The 24,853-nt window shown below is 44.1% G+C and overlaps 1 protein-coding gene across 1 annotated transcript in view; it reads right to left on the reverse strand.

Annotated features, from left to right (window-relative positions):
* Nucleotides 1-55: 55 nt before the first annotated feature.
* The window catches only part of CYFIP1 (cytoplasmic FMR1 interacting protein 1), a 109,021-nt gene continuing 84,223 nt past the window's right edge, over nt 56-24,853 (reverse strand). The window contains 9 exon segments of the mRNA XM_061431393.1: nt 56-853; nt 4,209-4,356; nt 4,785-5,023; nt 5,750-5,844; nt 6,367-6,439; nt 11,013-11,143; nt 13,948-14,038; nt 14,297-14,440; nt 19,932-20,019. Coding sequence (XP_061287377.1) covers nt 689-853; nt 4,209-4,356; nt 4,785-5,023; nt 5,750-5,844; nt 6,367-6,439; nt 11,013-11,143; nt 13,948-14,038; nt 14,297-14,440; nt 19,932-20,019 — 1,174 coding nt within the window. The 3' untranslated portion in view covers nt 56-688.

The following is a 24,853-nucleotide window of genomic DNA, read 5'->3' on the forward strand; positions in this document are numbered from 1 at the left end:
AAGTACCTGACCAAAGCCAGGGCGCACAGGGTCACAGTAAATGAATGAACACAAACAGGTTTCATTATTTTTATTTCTGTAACCTTTAAATCCTGTCACAAACTAGATTTTGTTACAGCTGGATTTAGTAGAAACAGAGAAATCAAGTTCACTACTTTTTGAAAGACACAAAAAGGGAAAGGGAAATGACTTAGAAAAGGTTTTCATTAAAAAATACAGAAAAATCCCTCAACAAAAGCTAATCATTAAGTTTATTCTAATTGGTAATGGGTTTTATTACAATTAGCTGGTATTAAGTTTCTTGCTTAAATTCACAGATCTTTCCTTAAATGTTACAGGATAAATGGATGAACTCAGCAGCACTTCCTGACACAGCTAGCTGTTGGAACATTCCACAAAAAAATGGAAAATGATTTTGTAAGAACATGAAGGCAACAATCTGCAGTCAACATTCTCAGATTTTGCAATTACTAAAAGTATATACAATTTTAGTGTAGAAAAATAAGTCAATTTTGTAAAATCAAGCTTTTAGATTGAAAAGCACCCCCTTATTTTAACAGGCACAGAGATACTGAAAAATAGTTCTCAAAAATCCCACTAAATAGTTTATGGAAAGAAAAACATGCCCTTCTAGATCTTAAATGCAGTCAGTACTGGAACTCTTGAAAAACAGGTGACACACACTCCCTCAGCTGCTGGCCAGGGACTGGTGGATGGGTGGCTGAAAGCAGCGGACGTGCTCCACTGGTGTGCTCTCTCCATCACCTGACTTCAAGTACTTGTCCAAGATAGTGATTATCTCATCATTTAGAATCTGGAACTTGCGAATTCTTTCCACCATCTTCTTCAAAGGCTACAACAATTAAAATTAGGATAGCTGTCATTTATTCTTCATGCTTCAAAATACCTCAGCATTTTCATATTAGAAAAATTATAGCCAACTATTGACACATACCATCTCTACTGCAACATTTCTCTGTTGGCTTCATGCTACTGTAGATTCACGTGTAAAACTTAAAAGACCTGTTTATTCAACAGACTGGTATCGAGAACTATGGTGTCCTAAGAGCTAGAAATGTGAAGATGAAGCCCAGTAACCAACACAACACAAGTAATTTCCAGTTATTGTGGACAGGGTGCTTTGATAGACCCTTCTGCTATAATTGGAGAAGGAAACAGCAACCCACTCGAATATTCTTGCCTGGAGAATCCCATGGACAGAGGAGCTTGGTGGGCTACAGTCCACAGGTCGCAGAGTCTGATACGACTTCACTTTCACTTTCTGCTATAATGAGCTTCCCTCATTAAAGAATCTGCCTGCAATGCAGGAGACCTAGGTTCAATCCCTGGGTTGGGAAGATCCCCTGGAGAAGGGAAAGGCTACCCATTCCAGTATTCTGGCCTGGAGAATTCCATGGACTATTGGGGTTGCAAATAGTCGGACACGACTGGGCGACTTTCACGTCATGTCACTTCCTGCTATAATAGAACTATGTTAAAAAACACACAAAAACGAAAACAGAACAAACTTTAAAGTCTATTCCAGTTTAAAGCACTGCTGGTTTTGCCTATGCAAGAAGTGAGGGAAAAGCCAGGCTCCTCAGAGACAGATGCTACCAGCAGGGGTGGGATGAAGAGACAGGCTGGGCTTTAAGCAAAGTGGACTGCACTCCAAGGCTCTCCACCAAGCCTGGACCTCTTAGGAAGTTAAAAGTGGTTCCACATTGGTAATAACTCTGGGAGATGAACAGTAAATGGAAATCCAGGGAGAAAGGCATCCCAAATTAAGTTCAACCAAACAAAAGCTGCCAAATAGAAATCCAATAAACAATGAAACATTTCAGAGTTTTAGATACCCCTTGAGGTCTTGGAACTGAAAAGTAAAGACTATGTGATGACATTTCTTTATGCATTTAGACTAGATGTATACAGAAACAAAAATGGAAAAAATTCTGTGAAGATAAAATTATCAATTACTACCAAGATTTGGAGAAGGAAATCAACATGTTAAATATAAACTAGTGACTTTCAAAAGTTAAAAACACAGCAGATCACACTGAGGTGAAATCAGTTAAGTCAGTACTTGGGTACAGCCAGACAGCCAAGGACATGGAGGTATGGGAGGCAGAGTGGCCCCTAAGATGTCCATGTTCCAGTCCCTGGAGCCTGTAAATGTATTATTTTCCAATAGCAAAGGGGACCTTGCAAATATAGTTAGGTGGTTACAGACTTTAAACAGGAAAAGTAGGATGGATTACCCAGGTGGATCCAATCTAATCATACTGAGCAGAGAACTTTCTCCACCTGAAGACAGCAGAGGCGCGGCACAAAATTAGATTAGTAGTGTGAGAGGGACTTGATCATGTTGGCTGGAAGGGGCCATGTGGAAAGCATGAGAAGGGATGTGAGCTAAATAACCAGCAAGGAAATGGAGACCTTAGCTCTCCAATGGAACGGAGCTGAATGGAGCCAACCACCTGAATGAGTCTGGAAGTAGATCCATAACTAGAGGCTCCAGAAGAGAACACAGCCCTATAGACACACTGCCAGTGGCCTTGTGAAACAGAAAATGGAAGACCCAGCTGAGCCACGCTGTTCCCGACCTCTGACGCAGAAAACTGAGAGATGTTAAGTACTACAAAATCGCACTCATCTCACACGCTAGCAAAGTAATGCTCAAAATTCTCCAAGCCAGGCTTCAGCAATATGTGAACCGTGAACTACCAGATGTTCAAGCTGGTTTTAGAAAAGGCAGAGGAACCAGAGATCAAATTGCCAACATGTGCTAGATCATTGAAAAAGCAAGAGAGTTCCAGAAAAACCTCTATTTCTGCTTTATTGACTATGCCAAAGCCTTTGACTGTGTGGATCACAATAAATTGTGGAAAATTCTGAGAGAGATGGGAAAACCAGACCACCTGACCTGCCTCTTGAGAAACCTGTATGCAGGTCAGGAAGCAACAATTAGAACTGGACATGGAACAGACTGCTTCCAAATAGGAAAAGGAGTACGCCAAGGCTGTGTATTATCACCCTGCTTATTTAACTTATATGCAGAGTACATCATGAGAAAGGCTGGGCTGGATGAAGCACAAGCTGGAATCAAGATTGCCAGGAGAAATATCAATAACCTCCGATATGCAGATGACACCACCCTTATGGCAGAAAGTGAAGAGGAACTAAAGAGCCTCTTGATGAAAGTGAGAGAAGAGTGAAAAAGTTGGCTTAAAGCTCAACATTCAGAAAATTAAGATCATGGCATCCGGTCCCATCACTTCATGGCAAATAGATGGGGAAACAGTGGAAACAGTGGCTGACTTTATTTTTGGGGGTTCCAAAATCACGGCAGATGGTGATTGCAGCCATGAAATTAAAAGACACTTAAACTCCTTGAAAGGAAAGTTATGACCAACGTAGACAGCGTATTCAAAAGCAGAGACATTACTTTGTCAACAAAGGTCCGTCAAGGCTATGGTTCTTCCAGTAGTTATATGGATGTGAGAGCTGGACTATAAAGAAACCTGAGCACCGAAGAATTGATGCTGTTGAACTGTGGTGTTGGAGAAGACTCTTGAGAGTCCCTTGGACTGCAAGGAGATCCAACCAGTCCATCCTAAAGGAGATCAGTCCTGAGTGTTCATAGGACTGATGTTGAAGCAAAAACTCCAATATTTTGGCCACCTGATGCGAAGAGCTGACTCATTTGAAAAGTCCCTGATGTTGGGAAAGATTGAAGGCAGGAGAAGTGGAGACAGAGGATGAGATGGTTGGATGGCATCACCGACTCAATGGACATGGGTTTGGGTGGACTCTGGGAGTTGGTGATGGACAGGGAGGCCTGGCGTGCTGCAGTCCATGGGGTTGCAAAGAGTTGGACACGACTGAGTGCCTAAACTGAAGTATAGACATGTCTGATGAAGTCCCCAAATGGAAGAAAAACTAAAATATTTGAAAAGATAATAAGTATTTTCTGGAATTCAATTACAAAGAATCCATAAAATGACAAACACAAGAAGATCTACATACCTTGAAAATAGAAGGAAAATGGCATCAGACTCCTTTGCTCACTAATTCTATTTGGACTCATTTGGGTGAAAAGAAAGTTTCATTTGGTGGCACCTTTTGTCCTCAGATGAGAAACATTCACAGGGAGAAAAAACAACTTTAAATAAATAGAAAATGTCTGTCTTTGTGAAGCTTCCACATACCACATTTTTGATGATTTCGTCTTTGCCATCGTGTTTCTGGACTTTGAGCAGATGGTAGCAGAAATCCAGCACAGCAAAGCGGCGCTGCTGCCCAAGCAGCGCAATGATCATGCAGCCAGCCCAGTGGAGCCCATCGCCAAAGCACTGCCTGGAGACAAGAAGCAGGAGGTGGAACGGGCAACCAGATGCCAGTGGCCAAACCACTTGTGTGCCCCGCAGGGTATGATGAGCAGAGCTGTGTCCCTGGTTTGGTAAACACCTCTTTGGGGTTCCTCTGGCAAACTGTTTCTGAACCTCTTTTTAGATCAAGGCCCTGCCATGAAGAATGAGTTCATGAAGTGCTGGTGGTCCTCCTGTCTAGCAAAATACACAACTGACTTGCATAAGTCTCCATGAGTTCAGAAAACTCCAGAAGCCCAGCCCTGAGGCACTTCCTAGGCATCAGGTAACAGCCCCTATTTAAGCCGCTTTATTGCAGCTCAGCAATATGGGGATCCATTTCCAGAGGAAAGTGGTTCTCTGCATGAGCCTAACGCCGGCTTCTCTCCCATTTCCCTTCCCTGAGCACTCACTTACTCGACTGTAAACTCGTGTGTTCCCACAGGAATGCAGTAGACAAACTGCATGGCACTCCAGAGTCTGTGAAACTCAACACAGTCATCTACGTGCATGACCCCATTGCTGGGCAGAGGCCCGCGCCAGATGGAGTCATCCAGAAAGGTCCGGATCCGGGTCAGGATGACTTCAAACATGGACAGGCCACAGCAGAGACGCTCCTTTGTCAGCAGGTCCCCCTCTCTTGCTATTGCAATTTGCTGCAAAAGGACAAAATGTCACAGGTATGGCAGGCAGCTAGAATGCTGAAGTCGAAGTACTCCAGTATTGTTTTTGACTCACTGGAAACTATCACACCTTGCAGAAGAGGGTTTTTAAAAATAAACATCAACAAAATACGTCAGCTATTACTTATATGTCTTATCAGACTAAATAGAACTGTCAAGCACAGTTGTTCTTAAGGGAGAGGTTTACCTCGTGAGGACATTTGGCAACATATGGAGATACTTGGTTTTCATAGCTTCTGGGTCTAGTGGCATCTAGTGGGTAGAGGCCAGGGATGCTGCTAAATGTCCTACAATTCATAGGACAGTCCCCCCAGCAAAGAATTATCTCATCCAAAATGGCAACAGGTTGAGAGACTCTGATGTAGCTAGCTTAAGTTCCTCCCTGCCTCCTGTTCTTAAAAACCAATGAGAAAGCTTTCTTCATGAAGGGGTGGACAACAAAAACAGCGATGTTTACTGTGCACGCCTCACCTGCCACGTGATGTTCCGCGTCCTTTCACGTGTTAGCTCATTCACACTTCCCAGCCACCCTGTGACAAGGTCCTATTATAAAACTCACTTGGAAAACTCAGGCCTGAGTAGCTGAGCAGGCCCATGCAATCTCTTGATGCCTGAGGACTAGGTCTCACCCAGAGTCCATCCACCCTGCCAAGGACCAGCCCAGCTGGGCGCCCAGCTCACAGCAGCATGTTGCATTACCTGTGGAGTTCCCAGTCTTTCGATCAGAGGGACAAGGTGCAGTGGGGCATACTTTGATTCTAGTCTTTTCATTTTGGCATCAAGTCTCTCTCCCTCTACGGTGGAAAAAAATATTTTATACTCTATTCCTTGTATGAATAACAACTGCATAAGTTTAATTTTGTAAAAAAAAAAAAAGAAAAACCCAAATGAAAAATATTTAACATTATGCATAGAGGTTCTCTTTGAAAATTCTTTTATGGAACTGGCTCATCTGCTGTTTTAAGTCAAACAGAGAACTGAGTCTTTGCTCAATATTCAAACTTTTAAAAACTTAATGTAGTCAAAAACAGCACAGTACAATGAATCCTCTGTGACTATCTGTTGCTACAATCATGAGCTCATGGCATTCTTCTTTCATATATACCTAATACCCCTGCTCCCATGCTATTCTGAAACAATCAAGATACAGCATTTCCATCCTAAGTACTTCCTTTATTCAGTATTCACTTAACTATATTATATTACTTCCAGGATGTGACTGAACAGGAAGCAAACTCAAAGCTGGCTTTTTAACTAAAGAGAACTCTCTGGCAACACAGACATGTGTCCCTACCCTGGTCAGAGGACTGGCTCACCTTTCACATGGACCCTTGGCAAGATGTTCTGGAAAGGGGCTGCGTGCAGCAGGTCACATACTTCTTCTAGAGACTAGAACAATGAAAAAGAAGGCTGCATGAAGAATCTCATCTCACAGTAGAGATGGACAAAGAAATCGGATGCTGAAAACAAGGCACATCTTTGTCATTTTGTGTAAAATAAACACTGCAAGCAGACTGCCCAACAGGAGTCTCTGCGCTGGTGGAGCTGTCCCTTGCTGTTCTGGCCAGGTAGCTACCAGCAACATGTGGGGATTAAGTACCTGGAATGTGGCTAAGGAACTGAATTTTCATTTTTAGTTACTCAATTTTCATTTTGATTAATTTAAACACAGACCAGAAATCAAACTGAAAAAGCAAGAAAATTCCAGAGAAACAACTACTTCTGCTTTATTGACTATGCCAGAAGCCTTTGACTATGTGGATCACAAGAAACTGTGGAATTCTTAAAGAGATGGGAATACCAGACGACCTTAACTGCCTCCTGAGAAATCTGTATGCAGGTCAAGAAGCAACAGTTAGAACTGGGCATGGAACAATGGACTGGTTCAAAATTGGGAAAGGAGTATGTCAAGTCTGAATATTGTCACCCTGCTTATTTAACTTATATGCAGAGTACAACATGCAAAATGACAGGCTGGATGAAGCACAAGCTGGAATCAAGATTGCCTGGAGAAGTATCAATAACCTCAGATATGCAGATGACATCACCCTTATGGAAAAAAGCAAAAAGGAACTAAACAGCCTCTTGATGAGAATGAAAGAGGAGAGTGAAAAAGCTGGCTTAAAACTCAACATTCAAAACACTAAGATTATGGCATCTGGACCTATCACTTCGTGGCAAACAGATGAAGAAACAGTGTCAGACTTTATTTTCTTGAGCTCCAAAATCACTGCAGATGGTGACTGCAGTCATGAAATTCAAAGACTCTTGCTCCTTGCAGGAAAACCTAGACAGCATATTAAAAAGCAGATTGTGATTACTTTACTGACAAAGGTCCGTCTAGTCAAGGCTGTAGTTTTTCCAGTAGTCATCTATGGATGTGAGAGTTGTACTGTGAAGAAAGCTGAGCACTGAAGAATTGATACTTTTGAACTGTGGTTTTGGAGAAGACTCTTGAGAGTCCCTTGAACTACAAGGAGATCCAACCAGTCCATCCTAAGGGAAATCAGTCCTGAATATTCACTAGAAGGACTGATGTTGAAGCTGAAACTCCAATACTTTGGCCACCTGATGCGAAGAGCTGATTCACTGGAAAAGACCCTGATGCTGGGAAACACTGAAGGAAGGAGAAGGGGACAACAGAGGATGAGATGGTTGGATGGCATCACTGACTGGATGGACATGAGTTTGAGCCAGCTCCTGGAGTTGGGGATGGACAGGGAAGCCTGGAGTGCTGCAGTCCATGCGGCTGCAGAGTCGGACACGACTGAACGACTGGACTGAAACACAGACAGGACTGAGCACAGTGCCTTTGTCTTTAGGGTCTCTCAGCCGTCCCTGCAGAGCCAGGAAGCAGGTGCCTCCTTTGTAAACAAAGAGCGGGAGGCAGAAGGAAGGGGCACCGTTGGCCATTCCCCACTGAGCCTAAAACAAGAGTCTGAGCAGTCACTCTGAACCTGTTGTTGGATCACAAATTCCTTTAAACAGGCAATAAAACCCCACACTACATAAAACCTGTTCTCCAGAACAATGCACTGTAGGAAGAAAGCTTACTTCCAATATCACAGGGGTTTCACAACATCTAAAACTCCACCACGAACCCAAATATGGTCAGGAAGGGTGCCCTTCCCTAGCTGGAGGGCCCATAAACAAGGGAAACTGCTTAGCAGTGTGCTCAGCACAGGGCAAGAAGACAGGCAATGAGAATGGGCTCTCCTGCCTCCTACTGTACATCCACCCTAAAATCTTGAGAAAACAAACTGCTAAACAAAGAAATAGTTATCAGAGAATCAAAACATACTGACTGGTAAGAGTTTCCTTTCTGAGGATCTCCACAAAGATGACAGCAAAACGAAGACCAAGAGGAGGAAGAGAAGGCTTTCTGCACCATCATGTAAAAGTCCTGTTATCCCCTAACATGAGCCTGGAAGAGCAGTCAGTCAGAGACCTGCTCCTTCAGAACCCTCCAAAAGGAGACCGACCCCCTCCTCCACACCTCCTGTGCCCAAGTCCAGAAAGAACACAAGCTCTTCACACAGAAGGCAGGCATCAGACGTGAAGGACTACCACGCAGACACAGACTAGCGAGTGACGTCTGTGGGTTATCACGCAGCTCAAAAAGGCTGATGACTGTCAACACTTACTAATGTGGAATGATCTCCAGATTTACTGTCAAGTGAAAAAGGGAACGCGGAGATGGGTGTGGATACACACAGATGAGATACTGCACTTTATGTATGTGTTCAGGAAAAGTCATACGTGAAGGGACTTTTCCTGTATTAAATATTGAAAATTCATGACGAGTGATTACTATTTACAGGAATTTCCCTCACTTATCTTGTGTATTTAGGTGAAAGATCCAGTTCTCCCTCAGCTGTTCCTGGAGCAAGGCTGCCCTGGACACCAGCTTCTTGGGGAGCTGCCTGTTGGCCCAGCACCACCAGTCCTGCTGCAGGGAGCAGCTGGGCTGAGTCGCAGGCAGGGGACAGCAAGGGCCTGGGGGCTGCCCGCCTTTGGCACCACATGGAAAAGGTCTTCTGCGAGCAGAGTGGCAGAGTAGAGTCTGGAAGATGCAGGTCCTGACCAGAGACTGTACCCTGCACCCGAACTTGGGCTCCCTGACACGAGAGCCAACATATCTTTTTCGAGTAAGCAGGTGTTAGGTGCCTAGCCCGCTGGCTCAGCCCCTCAAGCCTGCAGTCTGCCTGCCACGCCCTGCACAGTGTATGCAACACCTGGCCCAGGTCGTTGCAAAGCACACCGTGCCTCTGCCAAGGTGCCAAGGCTCCAGAGAGAGAAGAGACTGCTTTAAGAAGTAACAGAGCAAAGATCTCCCCAGACAGAGCTAGAAATGTAACACAACTCCCACTGAAATATCAGTGTGCTTTTTCAGTGTATTTGGCCCAAGGTGATTCTCATACTTTCAGAGCAGAGCAAAGATCCACAAAGAGGTAGCATGTGCTTGAAGAAGAATATGGTAAGGAGCATGTCCTACCAGGGGTTAACACTTTAGTTAGAGCTACCATGAGTAAGACAACATGTTAGAAGCCGTGGACAGACACAGACTAGTAGAATGAGGAGGAAAACCAGGAGACAGACTAGCACATCCACAGAAAGCGGAAGGGTGACAGAGGGATCCTGCTGACCAACAACGAAAGGAGTCTTCCTTCAGTCACTGGAGAAGGGACAACTGGTGACCCATGAGGAAAAAAGAATCTTCATCCACATCTCACATTACACACAAAAACCAACTCCAGAAGGATTATAAACTTTAATGTAGAAACAAAACCTAAAATCTTTAGAAGAAAATATTAAAGAATGTCTTTATGATTCCTAGAGAGGAAAGGACTTCTTTTGAAGAGATACAAGAAGTGCTTGTACACAAGAACCATAGAAAAGAGACTCTAGTCAAATTAGGAGTATCAGTTTCTCAAACATCGCTACTATTAGAGTGAAAAGATAAGCTAAAATCAGGGCTTCCTTGGTGGCTCAGCAGTAAAGAATCCACCTGCCGATGCAGGAGACACAAGTTCGATACCTGGGTCAAAAAGATCCCCTGGAGAAGTAAATGGCAACCCACTGCAGTATTCTTGCCTGGAGAATCCCATGGACAGGGGAGCCTGGTGGGCTGTAGTCCAAGGGGTCACAAAAAAGAATCGGACACGATCAAGCGATATACAACAATACTAGCATTTGCATGTAACACACAGAAGATACACAAGTTGTAGTAAAATGGACAAGATACAAACGGAACATTTAACAGAAGGAGAGCCCAGCAGCAGCGAAGATGCCCAGTTCCGCAGTCCTCACTGAAAAGCAGAGTGAGGCCACCTCAAGAGGGCTCTGGGTGCAGAGCGGTAGTCAGCTGACGACCTACAGGGACAGAGGGAGAGGCCGAAGGACACCCCCAGCAGGCAGGCAGTGGGACTGCACGTGCCCACGCATGATTTCTTGGTGTTGCTGGGCTCCCAGCGCTTGCTTTCTTATGCTGTCCACCTCAGCAGGCATGGGCCATGTGTACCTATTTCAATGTAAAAAGTTAAAATTCAATGACATTTAAAACTCTGTTCTTTAGTCACATGGAGCCCCACTCTGAGGTCTCAACAGCCTCAGCTATGGAATTTTCCATCACAAACAGTTCTCCCGGGCAGCAGCTTTATACATTATGTGTATGTCATATATGTTAATCTAGATGCAGTAAATCTATAATAAAACATTCTTACAATATTCACACAGTAAAACATTCTTAAATGAACTACTGCATTTTTGTTTTTCAATTGTAGGGAACAAATTCAGAAGTCTAAATAACGATGAAAAAAAGAAAAGTGCTTTACAACACTTGCTCTCCTTCCCCCATTAAATAACGCCAGTAAATCAAGCGCCTAGAGAATGGTCTCTTCTGTCATCCATGAGGAGGAAGGGGCTTGGCAGCACGCGGGCCACGGCAGTGCTGGGCACTCACCAGGCTCTGCTCTATGAGCAGGCAGAAGAGCACAGCGTTGCCCACCTCCCGCAGGTTCTGGAAGCACACCGTTTTCAGCTCCGCATACTCAACTATGTCCTTCAGCTGGTGGTGGAAGAACTCCAGGATGCCTGAAGTGGGAGAGAATGAGTGTGGGGCCGGGAGAGGCTAGAGGGAGGGAGCGTGACAGTGCGCAGCCTGGGTCCACGGCCAGAAGCACCCGTGCTGACAGAAGACTCTGACACTGCCATCCTGCCCACCAAGGAGATGGCTGTGTCCCCTGTTTCACTGCCTGCATCCTTGTCCTCAGCTCCAAAGCCTGCCAACCCAGTCCAGGCACAGCTTGTTCTTCTGTGCTGTGCAGATATTGTGTTATTTTCACAGACTGAAGGTCTGTGGCACTCCTGTGTCAAACAAATCTATAGGTGCCATTTTCCCCATAGCATCTGTTCACTTCATGTTTCTATATCAGATTTTGATAATTCCCGCAATATTTTAAGTTTTTTCATCATTATATTTGTCATGGTGATCCGGGATCTTTGATGTTATTATTGCAAAAAGGTCACAACTTGCTAAAGGTTCAGATGATGGTTAGCATTTTTTAGCAATGACGTGTTTTAAATTAAGATACTTAGTTGTATTTATTTATTTATGGCTGTGCTGGGTCTTCATTGCTGCACTCAGGCTTTCTCTAGTTGTGGCGAGCAGGGAATACTCCTCACTGCAGTGCAGACTTCTCGTTCTGGTGGCTTTTCTTTTTCTGGAGCACGGGCCCCAGAGTGAGGGCTCAGCAGCGTGCCGCACTGTCTTAGTTGCTTTAGGGCATGTGGGATCTTCCTGGGCCAGGGATCAAATCTGTGTCCCCTGCACTGGCAGGCGGATTCTTTACCACTGGACCACCAGGGAAGTCCAAGATATGGATGTTTTAAAAGGCATATCTTGTGTTACTGCACACTTAATAGACTACGCTGCTGCTGCTGCTAAGTCGCTTCAGTCGTGCCTGACTCTGTGCAACCCCATGGACTGCAGCCCACCAGGCTCCCCCGTCCCTGGGATTCTCCAGGCAAGAACACTGGAGTGGCTTGCCATTTCCTTCTCCAATGCATGAAAGTGAAAAGTGAAAATGAAGTCGCTCAATCGCATCCAACTCTTAGCGACCCCATGGACTGCAGCCCACCAGGCTCCTCCGTCCATGGGATTTTCCAGGCAAGAGTACTGGAGTGGGGTGCCATTGCCTTCTCCGTAATAGACTATAGTATAGTACAAACATAACTTTATATGCATCAGAAAATAAAAAAATTCATATGGCTTGCTTTATTGTGATAATTTGCAGCTGGTTGGAACCAGATATGCAACATCTCTGAGGTCTGTGTATACCTTCAGAGGAGGCATCATGTTGCAATAAATGAGCAAGACCACAGTCATCTCCAGCAGAGGTAGAAAAGGTATTTGATAAAATTCAAAATCCCTTCACAGGCACAGAAAGGAACGTGTTTAATAAAGGACATCTACAAAAACCCTGTAGCTAACATAATACTCAGTGGTGAATCTGCATGCCTTCCCCCAGAGCTTCAGAGAAAGAGAGCATCTTCACCACTCTCCTGGAGGTTCTGGATGTTGTCATAAGGTAGGAAAAGACACGAAGCATAAAGTCTAGGAAGCACTCTATCCATTCACTGCTGAAACAGTCAAAATCCCCGAGCTGACTCTAGAATTTATAGTCATACAGAAGACCCAGAACAGGCAAAACAACACTGAGAAAAATGCTGGATACTTAAAGAGATTTCAGACCTCTCATCCCATCAGGTCAGGCCCTGAGTGCTGTTCCACAGTGACCCCACAGCCCTGCCTGCCTGAGAGACCATCGTTTCCTCTTGGTGGTCCACCCCACAATGAGCATGAGTACAGGGGTACTTCCAGCAACATGGCACTATCTCCACAGTGGTGCCATGCCAGCTAGGTGAGGACATGTGGAAACCAGCCCGGAAGTCCACAGCTCTCCTGCAGACCAGCTCTGGATTTGGCTTAAATGGCTTTGTCTTTGACATTTAAAATATCCACCTCTAATAAGGATCTGAGCACCAGTTTTATTATCCCAACATTACCCGTCTACTTTCTGAGATTTTCCCTAAGCCAGGACAGACCAATGGTTATTCCCTTCCCAGTGGCCAAATGGGTCACCTCACTGTCTCCTCCAACACCAACAGCAGCCTTGGGTGGTGCCAGGAACACCCAGGGGCTCAACCACACCAGCCAACTGCCTATCAGGACAGTATCTCACTGGTGACCAACAAGATAGTTTTCCAGCTTTCAATAAAGTATTAACAGATAAGAGATAAAAGGCAGCTTTGTTAAGAGACAAAGGTTCTTGTAGTTCAATTTTATCACAAACAAAGCTCTCTGAGGTCATGAACGTTATCCATGTAGAAAGCCCCAAATCCACTCTGGTCAGGTCACATAGGTTCGTCTGGCACCCCAAAGACCACATCTGCCTGAGGGCCCTGCAGCTGGCCAGTCAGTAAGATAGGAGGCTGCCGGGCAGAGACAGACAAGCTGCACTGTCGGGGCAGTGACCCCCTCCACGGGCTCCCCTGCAGCCTGGGCTGCTGAAGACTAGCAGGCAGTTGGACCAGGCAGTGGCGCTCCCTGCCTCCCCCACCAGTGATTTGCAAGATCCTGGTATTACAGGAGAGCCAAGGTGCACAGGGTTCACAGCACTGTCACCCTCCACCCAGCTCTCCCACCCTTGCACACCTGCTCTTGGTTGAAAGGCAGGTTTGTTCTGTTAGAAACAATCAGGTTCTGGCTTCCCACCTTCTCCCACTTGGGGAAGGCAGATCTGATCCTTACCAGTAATTTCCAACTTGATTTCCCTTAACTGACCTAGGGCTGACACTGCCCCTCCCTGTACACCCCAGAGGGACGCTGTGCTCACCCGGGGAGCCGTACTCATGTCGCGGCAGCCGGCAGACCTTGGGCATCACCTCCATCAGCGTCTTCACATACTGTAGGATTGTGCCTTGCAGCTGTGAGAGATGGTCTGTGTCAACCACCAGCCACATTACCCTGCAGGCTGTCGGTGCGATGGGGACTTTTAAAAATGAATTTGTTAGTAAAATGCACGGTAATGACCCAGGACTGAGAATCACTTTGGCTAGAAAGGAAATCTCACACATAGAAGGAAAGCAACCTCAATGGGAGTGGGCAGCCCCTCGCCACACAGGAACTGGGTGCAGAATCCTCCCCCCAACCCTGGGAAGGAAGCCCACCAGAGGGAAACATACCAGGCTTTTGACCACCTTCAGCAGCTCTTCCATGACCACTGCAATGCCCTGGTAGCCAAGCAGCCGGCAAATGACCTGGAAGTGTGGGGGCCCCACAAAGTTCCGGTAGCTCCCATAGATGCTCGAATAGGCCAGGTTTAAAGCCTGGGGGCAAAGAACATTAGTGCTTGATGAAGCTGCCGGGTCTTCAGTGTAGCCCCATGCACACATGAAAATGAAGAATCCACATCTACATGCATTAGCACACAGTGGATCCAGAGAACCTGTCAGACTGCCCTTCATTGGTATCTAGGTTTTCAACCTGAAGACATGAAAACAAGCTCGCTAAAACAGAAGGAAGAAAACAAAACCATTTGGTCTTCCAACATTTATTAAACTGCCAGTCCTACAGAAGATATTTTGAGGTCCTGGAATGAGAAATGAATGTATCTGAGAAGCTCACTGCTGCCCCCGTATTACTGCTCCCCGTCTCCTAAGGGAGACACTCGGCAATAGGTTCTGATGGGACAGTGGGTACCAGGGAGCTGGAGACCGCAGCCCCCGCATGGTGGGCAGGCAAGAAAGGTAGGCAGGGTAGTTTCTGGTAAGATCAGGCCTCCAAGTTTGTCTAAGGACGCAGGCGCACACCCATCGGGGAAACTCCTCACGTTAAGCGTTCAGTGCTATGTACTTTGCTCTCAGCTCTTCTTTAGCTGCACCCTGCAAATTCTGATTTACTTCCTTTGAGACTTCCTCTTGCCCTAAGGATCATTTAGAAATATGTTAATTTCAGTGTCTGGAGATTTTCTTGTCATCTCTTTGTTACTGATTTCAAGTTTGAGTTCACTGTGGTCAGATAACACTGTAATATTTTGATTCTTTGAATTCTGTTGAGGTTGTTTTAATGCCCAGTATATGCCGAGGTTGCTTTAATGCCCAGGATATGGTCTATCTTGAGAATGCTCCATGGGTACTTGAAAAGAATGTGTGTTCTGCTGTTGTTGGGTGAAGTGTTCTACACGTGTCCATGAGATCCTGTTGGTTGATGGTGTTCATTCTTCTTTGTTGCTGATTTTCTGTATACTTATTCTTTTGATTACTAAGTGAGAGGAAAGTTGACCTCCCCAACTACAACTATGGAGTTGTTCATTTCTCCTTTCACTTATGTCAGTTTTTGCTTCAAGTATTTTGAAACTGTTGTTTGCAATTCAGATTGCTATATCTTCTTGGTTGCTTGACCTTCTTCTCATTATGTTATGTCCATTCCTCTTTGCCCCTGATGTGTGGTACATCTTTTTCCATCCTTTTACTTTTAATTTACTTATATCGTTGACTTGAAGTGAGTTTCTTATGCAGTCGTACTTTTTAATCCACAGTCAATCTCTGCCTCTGAACTGTCTTTAGACTACTTACATTTAATACATTTACAAATAATGCAATTATTGATTTTTAAGTAGGCTCTTTCTTCTTCTCTTCCTGTGGGTCACTTAGACATTTTCTGGAATTCTGTTGTGACATAACTGTGGTATTTTTGAGAGCATCTCTTTGCACAGGTCTTTCAGTGATGTTCCAAGTTTTACATTATATGTTATGTGAGTTAACCTGTGAGCTTCCCTGGTGGTTCAGACAGTAAAGAATCTGCCTGCAATGCAGGAGAGCCAGGTTCAATCTCTGGGTTGGGAAATCCCCTGGAGAAGGGGATGGCTACCTAATCCAGTATTATTGCCTGGAGAATTCCACGGACAGAGGATGTAATGTATATGTTGTATTATACATTATGTAAGTTATAGGTTATAGAAGTTACCACTTTTGAATGAAGTGTTTTAGGATTTCTCCTTTTAGGTCTCTGTATTCTTTCCCCTTCCCCTCTTATAATTATCTTAAATATTTCCTCTACAAACACAGAGAACTACATCAGGACAAGAAGATTCTGAATACCTGGACTAGCAAGTCTGGTTGTTCAGCTCTGAATGAATATCCTCAGGAGTTTTGTTGTTCAGTTGCTAAGTAGTGTCCAACTCTTTGTGACCTCCATCGAGTGTAGCACACCAGGCTTCTCTGTCCTTCACTATCTCTGAGAGTTTGCTCAAATTCATGTCTACTGGTGCCATCTGTCTCATCCTCTGCCTCTGTCTCATACTCTCCTTTTGCCTTCAATCTTTCCAAGTATCAAGGACTTTTCCAATGAGTCAGCCTCTTCACATCAGGTGGCCAAAGTATTGGAACTTAATCTTCAGCATCAGTCCTTCCAATGAATATTCAGGGTTGATTTCCTTTAGGATCTCCTTGGAGTCCAAGGGAATCTCAAGAGTCTTCTCCAGCACCGCAGTTCAAAAGAATCAACACTTCAGCTCTCAGCCTTCTTTATGATCCAACTCACACTTGTACATAACTACTGGAAAAACCATAGCTTTAACTATATGGACTTTTTTCGGCAAAGTAATGTCTTTGCTTTTCAATATGCTGTCTAGATTTGTCATAGCTTTCCTTCCAAGGAGGAAGTGTGAAACCTCATCAGTCATCAACTCTCAGGGGACCATCCTATCCTCAAGGCTTATGGAGGCTGTTCTAGGTGTTTCCTCTTTCTCCTGAGCAATGAACTCTGCATTCCGAGCCATGAACATCTAGAATCTCACTGCCTCTCAAAAGAACCTGTTCTAGAGTGACTACACTTTAACCAAAAGGAAAACTGGGATATCACACCTTGTTTCTTATATGAGTAGAAAGCTGGAAACCCACTGACATGTAAAATCAGGCTTTTCCTGGCTCTGTTCCTAGAGGCTGGCTTTTCCTGGAGTGCCAGAGATTGGTGGCACAACCTTCATTTTTCTTTTCTTTTTTTGGCTGCAACACCTGGCACGTGGGATCCTAGTTCCCTGATCAGGGATTGAACCAGTGCTCTCTGCAGTGGAAGTGCAGTCTTAACCACTGGACTACCAAGAAGTCCCAGAACTTTCTCTCTGCTCTTCTCTGATGTGAATTCCAGAAGCAGTCATCCTCATGGAGTAAATGACAATAATATCCCATCAAAAAAACAAGGGTTTTGTGACAATGACATGTGTTCTATCTGCTTTGCATCACATAAAATGTGTTTCTGATAGCCGTGAACTGTCCCAGAAGAGGAATACTCAAATACTTTGCAGCTATAGTAAAAGCATATTAAAAAATAAATACATTCCCTATTCTTCACAATCCTTAAAGTATAAGCCCTGTTAATTTTACCAGTGATGATGTACAGTAAACTTACTCTCCTGAAGTATTGTTTTCATTATACTGGCAAGTGGAAAATTATAGTTAGAAAGTTGCTTTCCACTTGAAATGTATGAGACAGCTGCCAAATTAATTTCCTGTGTGTTACTTCCTAATGTTATGGTGCAGGTCTTTTTTGTTTCTCATCCTGCATATTGCATATTCTCCCCACCCCATCTCCTTCAATACACCCAAACTGTACAGTTAGTGTATAAAGTACATAAAGTACAGGGAACACTCCTTGGGAGGCAAGTGTTGAAGATGGCAGAGGACCAATTTGGCAAAGAAGCGGGATCTGTCACTCGCCACTTTGAAAAAAACCTACTCAAGCAAAAACACCTATGTGATTCCTCTTCTAGGAAGCCTGATTCTTCTTGTCTTCTGCTCACCTTTGTTGTTGTTATTCAGTCATGAAATCATGTCTGACTCTCTACAACCCCATGGACTGACTGTAGCCCACCAGTCTCCTCTGCCCTCTACTATCTCCTGAAATTTGCACAAATTCATGTCCATTGAATCGGTGATGCTAGAATTTTGTCAGAATCACACTGTTGTTGCTATGTTGCTACTCTTTGCGACCTCATGGACTGCAGCACACCAGGCTCCTCTGTCCTCCACTATGTCTTGGAGTTTGCTCAAATTTATATCCATTGAATTGGTGATGCTCTCTAATCGTCTCATCCTCTGTTGGCCCCTTCTCCTCCTGCCTTCAGTTTTTCCCAGCATCAGGGTCTTTTCTAATGAGATGGCTCTTCACATCAGGTGGCCAAAGTATTGGATGTTCAGCTTCAGTATCAGTCCTTCCAATGAATATTAAGGGTTGATTTCCTTTAGGACTGACTGGTTTGATCTTCTTGCAGTCCAGGTGAATCACATAGCATGTTAAAGTCTGAGAGCACCGCTGTAGAATTGTTTCACACAGATATTCTATTTTCTTCTTTTTCCTGAATTTGCCCCAAACAAAGCATGGCGGTGTCATTTCATTACCCAAAGATGATGACACCATCCTGAATCATTTGAAACTTGTGAGTTCAGCTCACTGGCACTAAAGATAATCAAGCTATAATTCCTGATTTCATCTCTGGCAGCTGAACATATTCTCATCAGCAAGGGGTGGCCATGGACTAGTTTCCAAGGTTGGGAGGGAGTGCAAACATGAGCACAGTTTTGTTGTTTAGTCACTAAGTTGTGTCTGACTCTTTTGTGACTCCCATGTTCTATAGCCCACCAGGTTCCTCTGTCCATGGAATTTCACAGGCAAGAATACTGGAGCGGGCTGCCACTTCCTTCTCCAGAAATTTCTATCTTAATCACCAAAGTTTCTAGTTCTGTCTTCAAAAATTACATAAAACTTCTTTTAGTTCCAAGGGGGTTAAACACTGTATTTTAATCCCAAAAGGAGGTGCATTAGAGGATTTATTCTCATCCTTTTTAAGTTATCCACTTCATGCCCTTACCAAGTGGTAGAGGAGGAAGAGGAAGGCTGAACCCACACATGAGCCCAGACTGTATTATCTACCCATTTCCAAGGTGGAAACACTCCTGCCCATCTGAGTTCTGCTACATCTGCAGTGAGAGGATGGAAATGAAAGGCTCACACTCTAAGGAGGCTCCCAACCTCCCAATTTAAAGGGTGGGCTGGGTACCCAGCTTCACTCCACCAGCAGTCCCAGAGCATGGACGTCACCTGGGCGTGGGGAAGAGGCAGAGTCTTGGGCCTCGTGTCCCACCCCACCCGTCACCTGTCCTACCTGCACAGCTGCTCAGCAGCAGTACTGAGAAGGGGGCTTTCATCTCTAACCCCCCAGCCCCGAACCTGTGAGGCAGGTGCTGTGGTCAGTTAGTCTGCTGCCATGCTTTTTATGACGATGATGTATTATTGCCCCTGTAACATACTTTACTTTGTACTTGTCTGACTTATTTCCTTAGGAGTCTGACTTCCTACAAGCAAGAATATTTAAATACTGATGAATACAGACGGCCTCCTAGGATTCTGTGTACTCCTACAGCCACACTTAAGGCAGCACGACATTACAATTTAGAAAGGTGCTAACTGAAGGATACAATCACATTTCGTATGTGGCATGATGTGTGTGTACTTAGTCACTCAGTCAGGTCTTTGCTCCTCTATGGACTGTAGCCTGCCAGGCTTCTCTGTCCATGGGATTCTCCACATAAGAATACTGGAGTGGGTTGCCATTTTTTCCTCCAGAGGATCTTCCCAACCAAGAGATCAAACCCGCATCTCCTGCATTGGCAGGCAGATTCTTTACCACTGAGCCACCTGGAAAGCCCTATGTGGCATACATTTAAATTATTGCAACTAAACTTATTCAAACTAAACTTCAAAATACACTTCACTGTGAACTTAAAAATCATAATATAATATAAACACAAAAGAACTTACCTTTGATCCATGCAAATACTGAGGTTGTGCATTTGGCTGTTTATCTCTTTGAAATTCTTGAGAAAACGGTAATACTGTCCGAACAAATCTAAACAAGATTTTAAAAGAGAAAGAAAATAAAAAATTTAACGGTACTTCTTTAAAATTGAGAACTTTTCTATTACTCATCAATTAACTCTTCCTCCCAATTAATCATCACATAGGAAATCAAAACCCATAGTAAGAATGAGCTATAAATGCGAAGAATTGACTCACTGGAAAAGACTCTGATGCTGGGAGGGATTGGGGGCAGGAGGAGAAGAGGACGACAGAGGATGAGATGGCTGGACGGCATCACTGACTCGATGGATGTGAGTCTGAGTGAACTCCGGGAGTTGGTGATAGACAGGGAGGCCTGGCGTGCTGCAATTCATGGGGTCGCAAAGAGTCGGACATGACTGAGCAACTGAACTGAACTGATAAATACTCTCAAGTTTGATAAATGTACTCAAAGTTCAAAGAAACAGAATGAGAACACCAGGGCCCTTCTAGAACATAAAGAGAGTCTGCAGAGTGGGCACCAGAACCATTTCAGGCCTCATTCATCTTCTGAAAAGGGGCCTGTGGACACAGCAATGACGCCAGGGGACAGGAGTAGGAAGGCAGATTTGAGCAGTGATGTCACTTAGGTCACTGGGTATGAACTAACAGAAGATGAGTCCAAAAACACACTTGTGAAGCCAAGAGACTGTGGCTTCATAATGTATTAAGAGCCACTGAAAATGAAACAGTTGGATCTTAAAGCAGAAATATCAAAATTGACTAAGTTTCATCAGAAGGGGTCATTTAAACATATTAAATTCTCACAAAGAAGCATGATAAAAAAACAAGTCATAGATACTATAGTCATCAAGACAGTATGGTACTGGCACAAAAACAGAAATATAGACCAATGGAACAAGATGGAAAGCCCAGAAATAAACCCATGCACCTATGGGTACCTTATTTTTGACAAAGGAGGCAAGAATATACAATGGGGCAAAAACAGACTCTTCAATAAATGATGCTGGGAAAACTGGACAGCTACACGTAAAAGAATGAAATTAGGACACTTCCTAACACCATATACAGAGATAAACTCAAAATGGATTAAAGACCTAAATGTAAGACCAGAAACTATAAAACTCCTAGAGGAAAACATAGGAAGAACACCTGATGACATAAATCAAAGCAACATTCTCTATGACCCATCTCCTAGAGTAATGGAAATAAAAACAAATGTAAGCAAGTGGGACCTGATTAAACTTAAAAGCTTTTTCACAGCAAAGGAAAGTATAAGCAAGGTTAAAAGACAACCCTCAGAATGGGAGAAAACAATAGCAAATGAAACAACTGACAAAGGATTAATTTCCAAAATATATAAGCAGCTCATACAACTCAATACCAGAAAAACAAACAACTCAATCAAAAAGTGGGGAAAAGACCTAAACAGACAATTCTCCAAAGAAGACATACAGATGGCTAACAAACAGATGAAAAGATGTTCAACATCGCTTTTTAACAGATACATGTAAATCAAAACTACAATGAGATATCACCTAATGCCAATCAGATGGCCATCATCAAAAAGTCTACGAAGAATAAATGCTGGAGAGGGTGTGGAGAAAAGGGAACGCTCTTGCATTGTTGGTTGGGATGTAAATTGATACAGCCACTATGGAAGACAGTATGGAGATTCCTTAAAAAACTAGGAATAAAACCACCATATGACCCAGAAATCCCACTCCTAGACATAAACCCTGAGGAAACCAAAACTGAAAAAGACACATGTACCCACTGTTCATTACAGCACTATGTACAACAGCTAGAACATGAGAGCAGATGTCCTAGATGTCCATCGACAGATGAATTTATCACAAGTTGTGGTACATATACACAACGGAGTATTAGCCATAAAAAGGAATGCATTTGAGTCAGTTCTGATGAGGTGGATGAACCTAGAGCCTACTATACAGAGTGAAGTAAGTCAGAGAGAGAAAGATAAATATTGTATACTAACATATATATATGGAATCTAGAAAAATGATACTGAAGACTTTATTTGCAGGGGAGCAATGGAGAAACAGACACAGGGAATAGACTTATGGACATGAGGAGAGGGGAGGAGAAGGTGAGATATATGGAGACAGTAACATGGAAATTTTGTTACTCTGTTTCACGGAAACATGTAAAATTTGCTGTATGTCTCAGGAAACTCAAAACAGGGGCTCTGTATCAACTTAGAGAGGTGGGAAGGGGAGGCGGATGGGAGGGGGCTTCAAGAGGGAGGGGATATATGTATATCTATGGCTGATTCACGTTGAGGTTTGACAGAAAACAACAAATTCTGTAAATTATCCTTCAACTAAAATATAAATTTTTTTAAAAGTCTTGGATTTGATAATTATTAAATTCTAAGAACCTGATTAACATATAAAAAGAGTGTAACTGTCAAAACACTACCAGCTCATGAAACAAACACTTGCAACCAAGGGGAGGAGCGGCCCGTGGCTCTGAGCACATTGACGTGGAAACACCACAGTGTTGAGTGGCTGGATTTTGTCCTTAACTTTTAAAGAATGCTGAATTTTGGGGGGTAGATGGTCTGTTAGGGTGTAGAGTAGCCACTGGGCTTGCCAGGTAGCTCAGCTGGTAAAGAATCCACCTGCAACTCAGGAGACCCCAGTTCGATTCCTGGGTCAGGAAGTTCCCCTGGAGAAGAGATAGGCGACCCACTCCAGTATTCTTGGGCTTCCCTGGTGGCTCAGATGGTAAAAAATCCACCTGAGGGACTTCCTTGGTAGTTCAGTGGCTAAGACTCCAGGCTCCCAATTCAGGGGCCCCAAGTTCAATCCCTGGTCAGGGAACTAGATTCCCACATGCTGCAACCAAGACCTGGTGCAGTCAAAGAAATAAATAAATATTTTTTAAAAAATCCACCTGAAATGTGGGAGACCTGGGTTGGGAAGATCCTCTGGAGGGCATGGCAACCTACTCCAGTATTCTTGCCTGGAGAATCCCCATGGACAGAGGAGCCTGGTGGGTTAGAGTTCATAGGGTCACAAAGAGTCGGACACGACTGAGTGACTAAGCACAGCACACAGAGTAGTCACTACCCCAGTGCTGGCACTAAGACAGGCCCTGCTGGCAACTCTATCGAATACCTGAGTATCCACAGAGCTTTCTCCACTCTTACAGGCAGCCTCAAATGACTCCTAGTCCTGGTGAGCTGTGGAAACAATTCCATCTACAGTTCCCTGGCAGCTGTTCTTCTACCAGCCTTGGGGCGTTCCACTCAGCTCACACAGTTTAATACTCAAGAATGGGGACTTCCCTGGTGGTCCAGTGGTTACCACCCTGTGCTACCATTGCAGCAGATACAGGTTACATAGGTGGTCAGGGAACTAAGATCCTGAATGCTGTGGGTACAGCCAAAAAAAAAAAAAAAACCACCAAACCAACGTGCACACACACACACACACACACAAAACACAAAATACATATTCAAGCAAAGACTGGGCTTCCTGGTGGCTCAGATGATAAAGAATCTGCCTGTAATGCAGGACACCCGGGTTTGATCCCTGGGTTGGAAGATCCCCTGGAGAAGGAAATGGCAACCCACACCAGTATTCTTGCCTGGAGAATCCCATGGACAGAGGATTCTGGGAGGCTATAGTCCATGGGGTCGCACAGAGTCCGGACACAACTGAGTGACCAACAGACACAAAGGGCTCCTAAGCTGGTGTCAGGAGCTCTTCCTCTGATATTGCTCTCCTTTCCCATACTCTGCCGTGCACATCCAGCCATCTCAGCTTCTTTGTCTCCTCCACCAAGCAAGACCTCCAAAGTGCTTTCAGGTAGGAAGCCAAGGAGCCACACAGCTCCATCCTTCATTTCCTTTCCCTCCAGGAAACATCTGATGAAAACAGTTGTTTCATAAATGCTGTCCAGTTTTCCACTTGTTTAAGGTGAAAGAGTAAATTCAAACCCTGTTACTCCATTATCTCAAATAACTTTTAAACACCACATTTTGATTATACACATTTCTCAATCTAAAGACAAAAAAATGGGAACAAGCACTGAATTCTAGTTAATAGGTTTGTGCTTCACAGTCAGAAGGCTAAGTAATTCTGAAACTACTTTCTTCATGTCCCGGAATTAAGCAAATGAATAAATACATTAAGAATGACAAAATAAGAATTCTTAATATAGAAGGAAGTTAAAAAATGGAAATGAAGCCTGTGTCATTGACCTGGAATTGAAGACAAAGCTATGAAAATTCATGGTTTCAATATAGAGAGAGCTAGGTACAAGTAACATGTGAGTGAATTGAAAGTCACTCAGTCATGTCCGACTCTTTGCGACCCCGTGGACTATACAGTCCATGGAATTCTCCAGGCCAGAATACAGGAGTGGGTAGCCTTTCCCTTCTCCAGGGGATCTTCCCAATCCAGGGATTGGACCCAGGTCTCCCGCATTGCAGGCAGATTCTTTACCAGCTGAGCCACAAGGAAAGCCGAATAAGTAGTATGCATGCATGCTAACTCTCTTCAGTCATGTCTGACTCTTTGTGACCCTATGGACTGTAGCCTGCCAGGCTCCTCTCTCCATGGGAGTCTCCAGGCATAGAATACTGGAGTGGGTTGCCATGCTCTCCTCCAGGGGATCTTCCCAACCAAAGGACTGAACCTGTGTCTCTTATATCTCTTGCATTAGCAGGCAGGTTCCTTAACCACTAGCACCACCTGGGAAGCCTGGATACAAGTAGACACACTCATACACATTATGGGTTTGTGTCCCCCAGAAGATAACTTGAAGTCTGAATTACTAGCACCTCAGAATGTGCTCTTATTCAGAAACACGGTTGTTGCAGATGTAATTAATTAAGATGAAGTCATGCTAGA

The sequence above is a fragment of the Bos javanicus genome, chromosome 2 (assembly GCF_032452875.1).
Source record: "Bos javanicus breed banteng chromosome 2, ARS-OSU_banteng_1.0, whole genome shotgun sequence".
NCBI lineage: Eukaryota > Metazoa > Chordata > Mammalia > Artiodactyla > Bovidae > Bos > Bos javanicus.